General features: G+C 45.9%; 1 protein-coding gene across 29 annotated transcripts in view; it reads left to right on the top strand.

Moving 5' to 3' along the window:
* Nucleotides 1-12,817, top strand: part of LPP (LIM domain containing preferred translocation partner in lipoma) — a 456,239-nt gene that overhangs the window by 241,713 nt on the left and 201,709 nt on the right. For all 29 annotated transcript variants that reach the window (XM_075004755.1, XM_075004762.1, XM_075004750.1 and 26 more), the window contains one exon: nucleotides 10,313-10,435. In XM_075004755.1, the coding sequence (XP_074860856.1) occupies nucleotides 10,313-10,435 (123 nt within the window). The remainder of the gene's footprint in view (nucleotides 1-10,312; nucleotides 10,436-12,817) is intronic.

Genomic DNA, 12,817 nt, shown 5'->3' on the forward strand with positions numbered 1-12,817 from the left:
TTGACATATAGTTTAACTATGCCAGTATAATTTTATATGGAGACAATGAACCCAGGCCTCCCCCACATCCCCCCAGTGCAGACAGTTACACTGGTATAAAGCCATTTGTGCAGGTGTCGCTTATTATAAATTTGGTTTCCAAATTAATGCCATTAAGAGGGTACAAAACCTGGTTAGAGACACACCTTTACACATGCCATTAAGCCTTTGTTTCTAACTTGCAGAGGTTCAGAGTTTTACAACCAGAAGGAGTCTTTACAGCATGCTGTCCGACTTCCTATATGTCACAAACCACTGCATTTCACCCACTAAACCCTCTCTTGAGCCCAATGACTTGTTTCACTAAAGCATCTCTTCCAGAAAGCCAGCCAGTCTTCCTCTGAAGACATTAAGCTAGGGAGGCTCTCCAGCTTCCCTTGGTAATTTGTTCCAATGGTTCATCACCTTTACTGTTAACGCTTGGTGCCAGATTTTTAATTTGAATTTGTCTGACTCCCCCACCCAGCCACTCATTCTCTTTTTTCTCGGCTACAGTAAAGAGGTCTTCAGAATAGAGGTTTTCAGACTGGACAGTGTGCCCCCCTATGGGGTGTGGAAGAATTTTTTTGGGCAGGGGGGAGCACAGTGACACAGACCTGGCACAGCGGGGCTTTGGGAGCAACCACAGACTCAACCTCTGTCTCACTTGAGCAGACCACCTGGCCTTGCGCTTGTCTATTTTTGTCTGGGATGGAGGTGGGACACAACTAAAACTTGTAGCTGAAAGGTGAGATGGAGCTGAGAAAGTTTGCAACCTGCTGCATTAGTACTTGATATTTTCTGCCCAGGAAGATACATGGACGCTTGTAATGAACTCATCTCTGTTCAATAAGCTAAACTGAATGAGTTCTTCAAGTCTTTCAACGCCAGGCATTTTATCCAGCTGTCAGATCATTTTTGTAGCTCTTTTGTGTTCTTTCCAAATTTCCAGCATCCTTTTTAGAAGATGAACTTTAGAGCTGTAGACGGTATTCCAGCATCAGTCACACCAATGCTGTACACAGAGATCAACCAACTCCCTCCTCTTTTTAACGAGTACCTTGTTTACACCTCAAAAGATTACGTTAGCTTTTTTTTGGCCACAGCCTCATGCTGGATGCTCCAGTCGAGTTGCTTGTCCATTATGACCCCCTAAATCCTTTTCATATTAACTGCATTCCAGGGTACAGCTCCCCCTTCAGTACATATTCTGCACTCCTTGTTTCCAGATGTGGTTCAAGTGATCGGCACAATACAAAAATTACTGTGCTAGATTGGCGTATGCGACTTCTCTGCTGATAGAATTTGTGTGGCAGGGTTTTTAAAGGAAGTCCTGTTGATCAGTTATACTGTGTACTAGCTTCTTATCTTGTTCTTTCAAAAGTTTATAACTGAACGGTGACTTAATACAACTTTGAAGCTTTACTGTGCACAAGAAAAAAGAAAATTAAGCTTTCCCTTTATTTTTAATTGATGATGTTTAACACGGCATTGTGCTGAATGTGCTTTTTTTCCTCTACTGCTGTCTGATTGGAACTTCCAGGTTCAAATGAAGTGTGTGGTTGGCTGGTCCATTTGTTACTCTAGTGTTCACAGCTTGGAGGTTCTGCTGTACTGTATTTTGTGACTCTATCTGTCCATCTATCCATCCGATTACCCCCTAGCTAGCTATAGGGGGTAATCAGTTACTGTTTGGTTGCAGTTCCCATTAAAGGTGGATGGTGAAATTACCAATATCTAATTTTAGTTCCCAGTTATTTTGCAGGCAAAATACTGTAGAGGGAACATTAACTCAACTTAATGGCTAATTAAACATTAATGTGTGATGAGACTGAAGCATATTTTAAGGGAGGGAATGGGAAAGACATGGGACACTGTAACAGTGGCCATAATGATCAATAATGAGTCCTAATGGAATTTTCATTAACACAAAGAAAAAGGTTATATTCTCTGCTCCTATGAAGTTAGCTACAATCACCGACGGCCTTCCTAGTTCCAAAAAGGTTTCATGGCCAGCTGGTGAGTTTTCTCTTGCTCCATGAATACAGGCACACATTTTCCTACAGAAGACATAAAGAAAAAGTGACACATTCTATTTTCTAGTGCGTATTCTGCTGATGAACAAAAAAAATTGCCTAATTCAGTTTAATTCTCAAGGAGGGGCGATTGTAATTCCACCTGGAAAATATTAAATTTTCCTTAATGGAAAAAATAAACTTGCTTTATTCCTCCATGCCCTTTTATTTTTCAGGTATCATATTGTACCTTTTTAGTTTATTAATACACTTCTCAGCTCTCTGCAGATTTTGCCTGTGGTAGCACTTAGTGTACATAAGCATCCAGAAGCTTCTCATCAGGCATGTTAAGTAAACCGGCAAAAGGCATTAGGAAACCCCATTGTGCTGCTTGGTCTGCTTTGCAGGCCTGTGTCAGATGATGGGAACTTCTTCTTTTTTCCAAAAACTTAACGTGCTGCTCACTTGCTTGCCCTCTTTGCATGTACAGATAGGCTTCCAGATGCAGTGAAGTGTGTGGCCCTCTAGTCAAAACCTATATCTAATGCTGACCCATGGTGGAAATTAGATCTAATGAGGTTCAAACACCACAGAACCCTAATCCCAATTCAATCTCAAAATCTGAGCCCTAATCCAATCCAGATTCTAGTGTCTTAATCTTTACACCTGTTCACGTTGCCCAGCCATCACAGAAAAGCAAGACTGTCACATAAACACAACCCTATACCAGAAACCTACTCACCACTATACTTACCTGTACATCTCCAGCTTTCATCCAAAATATATCAGACGATCCATTGCCTACAGCCATGCCCTAAGATCCAACTTCATTTGCTTCCTTGCTTCAGACAGAGACAAATACCTACAGGATCTCCATCAAGCATTCTTAAAACTTCAGTATTCACCTGGGGAAGTGAAGAAATAGATTGGCAGAGGCAGGTGGGTGCCCAGAAGTCACCTACTGCAGGACAGACAACAATGAAACCACAGAACACTACTGACCATTACCTGCAGCCTCCAGCCAAAACTTCTCCAACGCATCATTCAGGGTCTACAGCCTATTCTAGAGTGTGATCCCTTGTTCTCATAGACCTTGGGTGACAGGCCAGTCCTCACTTACAGACAGTCCCCCAACCTGAAATACCTATGCACCACCAATCACACACCCCGCAACAGAAACAATGACCCAGGAATGAATCCCTGCAACAAACCCCATTGTCAGCGCTGTCCACGCATCTATCCTAGTGACACCATCAAAGGAACTAACCACATTAGGCATACTATCAGAGGCTCATTCACTTGCACATCTACTGATGACACATGCCATCATGTGCCAACAGTGCCCTCTGTCATGTACATTGGACAAACAGACTCTGCCTATGCAACAAAGTAAATGGACGCAAATCAGACATGGATGATAACATACGAAAACCGTTTCAAAAACATTTTAACCTCCCTGGACGCAGTTACAGACTTGAAAGTTGACATGCTTAAAAAGAAAGAAACAAAAAAAAAACTTAAAAAACCGCCTGCAACATGAAACTTCTGAGCTGGAATTCAAATGTAAATTTGACACCATCAGAATGGGTGCGAATAGGGTCTGGGAATGACTGTCTCTTGGCAAGAAGTAATTTTCCCCTTTAGGTTTTCTCACTTTCTTCCCACTGTTGGAAGTGGGCCACATCCATCCTGATTGAATTAGCTCTGATGTAACACTCTCATCTCTGTACCCTACCATCTCCTCTTTCACTTCATGCATCTGATGAAGTGAGTTGCAACTAATGAAAGCTTATGCCATAATAAAATGGTTGGTCTTGAAGCTGCCACCAAAGTCCTTTTCTTTCAGGCAGCTTCAGCAGAGCTGTCGTGCAAGACCCAGTAGCACCAGAGGCAGAAAGAGTGATCCAGTTCCTCATCCTGAGTTTGCTGGGCTGGCAGAAATCTTTTCATGCAGTTTGTACAGCCCCGTGCATTGGAACTTGAGACACTTTTTGGTGTGTAATTGAACTTCAGGGTTTCTCTTGCCGTGTATCTCACTGTAGCACATGCCAGCTAGTTTTCTCCCCCACGTAAGGGTTAAGCATTGTTTTCTCTGGACATGCTTCTGTACCTGTTCTGTGGCAGACACCATGTATGAACTGCCTTCAACGCCTGGCCCAGCAGGTCAGTAAGCAACACAGTGAAAGCACAGTCTCCTTTCAGCTAAGTTCTGCCAGTGACAAGCTTTTTACAGGCAGAAGCTTTATTTCTCCTGCCCTGCTGGATGCACAGTCCTGAGTCCTTCGAGCCAAAAGGTTCTTTGGTGAGTCTGGAAGAACAACCAACCTGCGCCTTGGATGCTTGCTCTGCTGTGGTTCTTTAGTGTTTAGGTACAGAATCTCCTTGGAAAGCAAGGCAGCCTCGAGCCTTCCCTGGCATGCTGTTCTCCTTGCCCATTTGCTTTGGTGTCTCAGTTCCCCAGCACAGGAGAGAACTCACTGTCCAGGTTTGACAGGATCTGGCCACCATCCATTAGAGCCGAAATGCAATGGCTCCTTGCCCATGGGTCGATACTCCTTACAAGGATGCTGCTAATTGGCTGTGGAATCACATCAGATGATTGTCTGGGGCTTTAAAACATTGACAGGCACTTCTGTTCTGCTGATGTGCTCCATGAGGACCAGGAAACTTGCATATTGAAAATGAAATGAATCACTTGAGCTCTGTTTACACCTTTCAGAGGGGACATGTTAATGAGGCACTTCGGAAGATGCTGATGAGGCGCTGACATGAATATGCAGCACCTCATTAGCATAATGGCAGCCACACGCAATTCGAGAGTGCTGCTTTCAGAATGCCACCACCTGTTTAGACAGGGGTATTTTCAAAGGACACCCCTGACTTCAATAGGCCCTTCTTCCTATTTGGTTTTAGGAAGAAGGGGCTTTCGAAGGTAGGGGTTCCTTTCGTACGACCACGTCTACACAAGTGGAGGCATTCCGAAAGCGGCACTTTCAAATTGTGCATGGCCTCCATTATGCTAATGAGATGCTGCATAGTTATGCCTCATTAACATGCCCCCTCTAAAAGGACGGGGCACATGTAGGCACATCTTTAATGATTACCTGCTCTGTTCTTCCCCCCCTAAAGCACCCAGCACTGGCCATCATTAGAAGACAGGGTACTGGGCTAGATAGATCCTTGGTCTGACCCAGTGTGGCCATTCTTATGAAAGACATTAGGGAGGCAGGGTGGCCTATTGGATAGAACATTGGCCTAGGCCTCAGGGTATGTCTGTACCGGGAGATCGACCAGGTCATGGTTGATCCTCTGGGGTTCGATTTTTTGTGCACCGAGTTGGGACATGCGAAATTGAACTACCAGGACTCCACAACTGTCCCCTGTACTCCTCGTTATCATGAGGTGTAAGAGAGGTTAATAGGAGAGTTTCCCCGGTTGACCTCCATCTGTGAGGACATCCACATAAGTAGATCCTAGGTACGTCAATTCCTACTATGCAATTTTCATAGCTGGAATTGCGTATCTAAGATCGACTTTCAGGTCTAGTGTAAATCTGGCCTTTGTCTCAGGAAGACCAGAGTTCTGCTCCCAACTGACCTTCTTATTTGACCTTGTGCAACTCAATTCCTTTCTCTGTGCCTGCCTTCCCTTTCTCACTTTTTTCTGTCTGTTCTCTGCTTACAATGTGAGCTCCTCCAAGCATGAGTGTCTCTTACTGCCCTTACAAACAGTGCTTAGCCTAGTGGGGACCCTGTCTCCAATGAGACCAAGAGATGCTTCTGGGGTTCAGATAATGAATAATAATATAAGTGCAGCCTGTTATTGGGTTAGACCAAAGGCCCATCTAGCTCAGGATCCTGTCTTCCTGTAATGGCCAGTGCCAGATGCCCCAGAGAGAATGAACAGAACAGGTAATTATCAAGTGATCCCTCCCCTGTCACACATTTCCAGCCCTGACAAACAGAGGCCAGGGAAACCATCCCTGCCCATCTTGGCTAATAGCAATAAAAGGCCCTATCCTCCGTGAATTTGTCTGATTCCTTTTTGAACCCTGTTTTAGTCTTGGCCTTCACAACATCCTCTGGCAAGGAGTTCCACAGGTTGACTGTTAAATGAAAAAATACTTCCTTTTCTTTGCTTTAAACCAGCTGCCTATTAATTTCAAATGGAGACCTTAGTTCTTCTGTTATGGGAAGGAGTAAAAAACTCTTCCTTATTTACTTTCTCTACCCCGTTCATGATTTTATAGACCTCTATCATCTCCCCTTTTAATCGGCCCTCCACTGCCTTCCTGTCTCAAAAAAAAGTCAGTTATTTCTTGTGGGGCAAGTGGTAAAGTCCACCAGGGACACTGGATGGAGGGCAGCATGGCATGTTGTCCCTTCCCCCAGCCCCACACTGGTCTTTTCCATCCTTTAGAACAGTGGTCCCCAACCTTTTCACTGGTAAGGACCCTTGCTTCCCCTCCAAACCATTTGCAGACCCCCATCAAAGCTAATTCTAGCCGCTCTGTACACTTTATTAAATGGAAAAAGGAAACCGCGGCATAGATTTTTCAGACAGCAATTCAGATGATTGAAAGATGTTTAATTTCAAAACAATTGATTGTAACTTTTCAATTTACTTAAAACTTATTTTGTATGATCACATTTATTTATTTTTTTCCCAGACTTCCTGCAATGCCCTCACTGACCCCCAGGGTGGGGACCAGTACTTTAAAGGCTTTTTTCCACCAGGTTCACCAGGTGGAAAAATTTAGGCTCAAAAGCACAGCGGATCAGCCAGTCTCTACTACCACTGATGCCAATGGGAGTTTCTTGAAAATAGAGTTAGGCCAATGCCAAATGTTTTCGAACATCCTTCTCCTCGCCTTTCAGTGGTGTCTTTTATTCCCAGAAAACCCAGCCAAATAAATCAGGTAACATTACCGCACTTGGGAGCGAGGGGGGGAGAGAGAGAGAGAGAGAACTAAATCAACCCTAGCTTGTCTCTCTCTTTCTGTTTGCTTTTATCCCCACCTGTCACCGCAAGGCTAAAAAGGATATTCCAGGGCTGGCTGCAGCCTGATGGAACAGCAGGGAAGCTCTGTTCTATTAGATCCTTGGTTCAACCCCGTTGGTTGGAATTGCTGCAGTCACATCTGCTAAAGCCTCCCGTCATTACCGATTTGCTTCAAAAGGCTCAGTCTCACCAGTTTAGAAGGGCAGTGCTGCTTTTCCAGCGCATCCCTGATGCCTGGAACGGCAATTTCACATCAAATCTAGCCTCTCGGATCCCCCACTCCCCCAAATACAGGAGTCAGCTTTTGTCTTTGCATGCCTGTTCAGCAGACCAGCCTCCCTGGGCCTTTTTAGATGTGTATCTCGGGATTTGAAGCAAAACCTTTGCACTTGTCATGAGGCAGGGGAGCACCCTGGTGGGTCTGTTCGATGCTTTATGTTCCTTTTGCATCAGAGAATGCCTTTTTCTGCTGCTTTTCAGTTGCAGCTGTTGCAGCTCTTTGTACTGCAGATGGCTTGGGTAAGAGGGATAACTTTGTAGCTAGTGAGATGAGTAGCAAGGGGCATGATGTGGAAAGGATGCTACCGCTGGTTGTGCTGTGACTGGAGATGTCACACGGGGCTGTGTCATGTCTGGATCAGCGCTTACGACCCTGTTGCACTCTCTCCATGTATGTACAGTAGGCGTTGTTAAAAAGTCAGCTAGTCAGCATTTCGCCCCGGTTGGAGAGCAGATAATTGTAGTAAGTGTGGGTCATATCTAGGGAAGTGAGGCACTCAGGTGCAGTGTCAGTGGGGAGAACAGCCTGGGTGTGATCCTGACCATCGTGAAGCTGATGGGAGCTTGATCTTTGACATCACTGAGGTCAGGATTTCACACACAAACATATTCAGGTGGCTGCAGGCTGGTCTTCATTTCTACCACCCTCCTCTCCCTGGACCTGGAGTGTAACTGGCCTTGGTGATGGGTCACCCATCCCAAGACTTGAGGCTCTGTAACCAATCCACCCTCGTAAGCTGCTCAAGCAGCAGGTGGTTGGATGCTTGTGCCTCTCAGCTCCCCAGATCCATCCATGGCGCCTTGTACCCTGAGTGCCAGCAATGCTCTGGTAGTGAGTAGGGAATGGAGGGAAGAGGAAAACGCAAAATGGAGGAGAGAAAAAAAATGGGCGAGAGAGAGAAGATGGAGAGGAAAAAAAGGAGTCAAGTCTGCATCCATGTTGCGCGTGGGGCATGGGCCGGGGGTAAGGGGGAGAGAGGTTTGAACCCTGGTGACCTGGCCTGCTCTATGTCAACCCTTTGCCAGCAGCTCATCTGACGACAGGTGGAACTGAGTCTTCTGCACATAGGAGGGGCACAGTAAACAGTGCTCTTGGCTCTTCCTTGGGAGCAGATGCTCTGGGCTCTGAGAAGGGCCGAAGTACAGGGAGGCCAATGTATTTTGTTACGCCTCGTGGACCAGCATGCTGGCTGGTTGCCCCCTGTCACCTTCTCCCTGCCTGAAACTGCTACTGTGCCCAGACTGCTAAGGGCTGAAGGCTCTGCAGTGAATATGTCTCAGCTCTCCACACTGACTCATGGTGGGAGCTAGGGTTAGCAAATTTCGTCAGGACTGTAATGGCTTTACATCACAGCTGCTGTGAGCCAGGAATTCACTCCCCAACAAACAAGCCAGGCTGGAAAACCTTCTTGCTGCTTTCCCTCAGGCTGGCAGCAAAGATAGACCAGAGGCATGGGGAATGTGCAGAAACCCTCACCAATGGGCACCTTGTGGCATGGAATAATTTACCAGGCTGGGTAAGCTGGTATGTGGTGTTTATAACCTGCACTTTGTCAGATCAGGGGCAGCTCCTGCTTTCTTACCCACTTATCCAGGTGGCCCCAGGTCACCCAGTGAGCAGGTATAATGCTGCTGGCTTCCAGTCCTGGGCTCACTAAGTAACAGACCTTCTAATATCAGAGGGGTAGCCGTGTTAGTCTGGATCTGTAGAGCAACGAAGAGTCCTGTGGCACCTTATAGACTAACAGAAAAGTTTAGAGCATGAGCTTTCGTGAGTTAACTCACTTCTTCAGATGCTTCTCCAGCATCTGAAGAAGTGAGTTAACTCACGAAAGCTCATGCTCTAAACTTTTCTGTTAGTCTATAAGGTGCCACAGGACCCTTCATTGCTCTACAGACCTTCTAATAGTCTCTTCTCTGTGCCCTCCCCCGCCTCCTCCTGCTGTATAAACACTGGGTTCTACTTATCTGCTCCAATCATCTGATGAAGTGGGTCAGACCCAGGAAAGCTCATGATCTTATAAATTTGCTAGTCTCTAACGTGCCACAGGACTGCTTGTTGCTGGACCTAGTTCAGACCTAGTTCCTAAAGAGCATTGTGCTGTTTAACATTTTTCTTTCTAAGGACCAGAGGCAAGGGTTTTGCTCCAGGATATCCTCATAAAACACTGTGACAAGGGCACAACAAACCTGTATTAGAAAGGAAATCATTTTGTCACCTACTAAAAGTCGTAATTAGGGATTGCCTGTGTTTCTCAACACAACCACACCCCTCTCCTCCTCCTCGCCTGCCAAAAGCTGCTGTGCTGTAGGAGGTGACATTTTTCAGTTGAGTTACAGAAAAGACAGCCTGATCGCTCTTTGTGACCAAAGACCCCTTGATGCAGGATAGCTAACACCATTGTCCTGTCCAGATGCCCAACTGGGCAATGACATTTTATTGTCTCCCCCAAATTCCTTTGTGGCAGGAATTGGATACCATCGTCTTCCTCCACGCTGACCCTCCCTGTTTCTTAGGCACTGTTCAGTGCTCTTAAATGGCAGCTGTGCTGCATTCCGGGGTGGGGGAGATGGTTGCTTGGCAGTGATGTTCCCAGAGGTTTTCGAATGCCTGTGCTTAAACCATTGCACCAAGATTCCTGCTGCAATAGAGCTACCTACACATTTCTACAGCACCCTCCACACTGCATGGAGATCATTTCATAACTCTTTAATAAACTTTCCAGGAACCATAGGGGAAAATATGAATTACACATTAAAAACATACTAAATCCTTTTATGACTCGGTCATGTCCCACCCCCATCATCCACTCCCCCTCTCCTACCCCGGTGTGAATAAGAAATCCAGCTCTCATATGGCAGCTTGTTTATCCAGGTGGTGCCCCAGGCTTTGGATTTGTTGCCAGGTTGTAAAAGTATTGCCATGTAATGAAAATCCCAAACTGCCTGCAGCTTTGAGCCATTAATGTAATTGGAAATCTTGTTCCTTATTTGGCCAGGTGAATCCCGGAGAGAAGACGCTCGAAGAAAGACGATCCAGTTTAGATGCAGAAATTGACTCCTTGACCAGCATCCTGGCTGACTTGGAAAGCAGCTCCCCATACAAGCCCCGGACTCAACAGGTTAGTGTTTGAGCCCCCATTATGCCTGGCAAACTGTGTGAGGAGTCATGTTTTTTGGAGCCTACTTGCATTCTTTGGGAGCGCACGAGCCAGATCGCATTCTTGTAGCATCCAGATGTGCCTACTGAAGTGAAAACAGGCACAGTGGCTCTGTGAGGGGAGCCAGTTCAGCAGCTCCAGTGCAGCTGAACAGGCAGCTTTAGTTGTCTTTGTGTTGAGCGGGCCAGAAGAATAACCATAAAAATGACCATTTTATGCACCACAACTTTTTTTTTCAGTAATATTGGCAGAATGAATGAAAGCCAGACTCAAAATCACTTTTTATCTGTCCCTGCTGGCAGCCTGTGCTCTGAATACCAAACTGTGTTCTTTTTGCTTTGTTGTCTGATCAACAGCAGTGGTGACGTTTGGCTCTTAGCATGTCTGTCGGCGTGGTTACTGCAGAATGGAACCCTGTGGATTTCTCCAGGTCTAGACCTGGGCTGCAGAACGGATTTGTGTCACTCAGATCGTGGAAACACCTAGGAAGCAGATCTCTGCACACTACAAGATTTTTAGCATCTTAAAAGTGACCCACTAATGGCATTTCGCAGGGCTTATTGATGTGGTGTCCACGACAACAAAAATGGTGAGGGGGCTGGAACACAAGACTTATAAGGAGGATCTGAGGGTTTGGGTCTTAGTTAATCTGCAGAAGAGAAGAGTGAGGGGGTTTGAGGATAGCCTTCAACTACCTGACGGGGGATTGCAAAGAGGATGGAGAGAGGCTATTTTCAGTGGTGGCAGATGACAGAACAAGGATCAATGATCTCAGGTTGCAGTGGGACAGGTCTAGGTTGAATATTAGGAAAAACTTTTTACTAGGAGGGTGATGAAGCACTGAAATGGATTACCTTGAGAGGCAGTGGAATTCCCATCCCTAGAGGCTTTTACGTCTCAGCTTGACAAAGCCCTGGCTGGGATGATTTAGTTGAGGCTGGTCCTGCTTTTGGTAGGGGGTTGGATTCGAAGACCTCCTGAGGTCTCTTCCAGCCCTTGAATTCTAAGACATCACAAACCCAATAGCTCTCCAGCTGGAGATCTCTGTCTACTCGCCACTGCGATTGTGTATTAAGTATGGATGTGTTTCTGCACCTGTGTATGCAACCCTGTGTGTATGATGTATGGGTATGTTAAATCCACAAAGGTAGGACAAATCAGAGTTAGCATATGACAATGGTTGTGCTGCAAGAGATATTTGTGTTCACCTGTAATCAGTGTAGGGTAGGGGCTCTACCTCCTTAGCCATTGGGCTATATGACCTTGTGCTGTTAGAGTAGGTCTGTACTTATGACACAATAGTGAGTATAGCTATTGAATGCCAAAGTAGTACAGGTTGAATCTCCTTAGTCCAGCACCCTCAGGACTTAACTGGTGCCAAACCAGAAAATTTGTCAGACCACAGAAGGGCAGTATTATCTAGCACATTACCAATACTTCCACTGCTTACTGGGTTCTTAGAAAACATGTAGGGATAAATTGGAACTAAATAACATCACAGAACACTCAGTCAGGACTGGTGGCTGTAAGCCGCCTTTATGGGATAACAGGAACCTTGACCACACCCATAAGAGGTCATCTGGCTGACTAAGGAGTGCCTCCCATATCCATACTGGTGTTTTTACCAGGTTAGTGTCCTGCTGTCTCCCGCTCCATAGTGTTTGCTCTCTACTTCTGCCTGCCAGATCCTTTCTCTGCCATGTGGAGCTGTAGGTACAACATGCATGGCTGCAAGTGTGGGCAGGGTCTTACAGTGCTAACATAATTGTGCCGTCCATGTGCAATTTACAGAAGTGCTCAGGGTTGGCCTAATTTAGGTCCCGATGGCGTCAACGAGCATGAACGCTAACTTACTGGGAGCAGAGCAAGGCCAACGTTAAGTGCTTTTCAGAATCTCACCCAACGGGTCTGTTTGCAGAATTATTGGAGTCCTTGCTTTTTTATTTGGTTTGCACCCCAGGACGGCCTCATGAGATACACGACTCATTTTCATAGGACAGGTTGAACCTCTCTCGTCTGGCACTCTTGGGACCTGACCAGTGCTGAATGAGAGAATTTGCTGGGCCACAGGAGGTCAATGTTGTCTAGCACGTTACCAACACTTCCACTGCTTACTGGGCTCTTAGAAGAAATGTAGGGGTAAATTAGAGTCAAACAACAGCAAAGAACATTGAGAACCTGGACTGGTGGCTGGAAACAAACTTAATGGGACCACGGGAAGCTTGGCCATACCCACAATAAGTGGTCGTCTGGTTATCAAAATGCCAGATTATGGATGTTGCCTGGTGAGTGTCCCAGAATAGACAGGTTAACTCTATAGCTGCATGGAGACACCACTTATGT

This window comes from Carettochelys insculpta, chromosome 10 (assembly GCF_033958435.1).
Source record: "Carettochelys insculpta isolate YL-2023 chromosome 10, ASM3395843v1, whole genome shotgun sequence".
Classification (NCBI taxonomy): Eukaryota; Metazoa; Chordata; order Testudines; family Carettochelyidae; genus Carettochelys; species Carettochelys insculpta.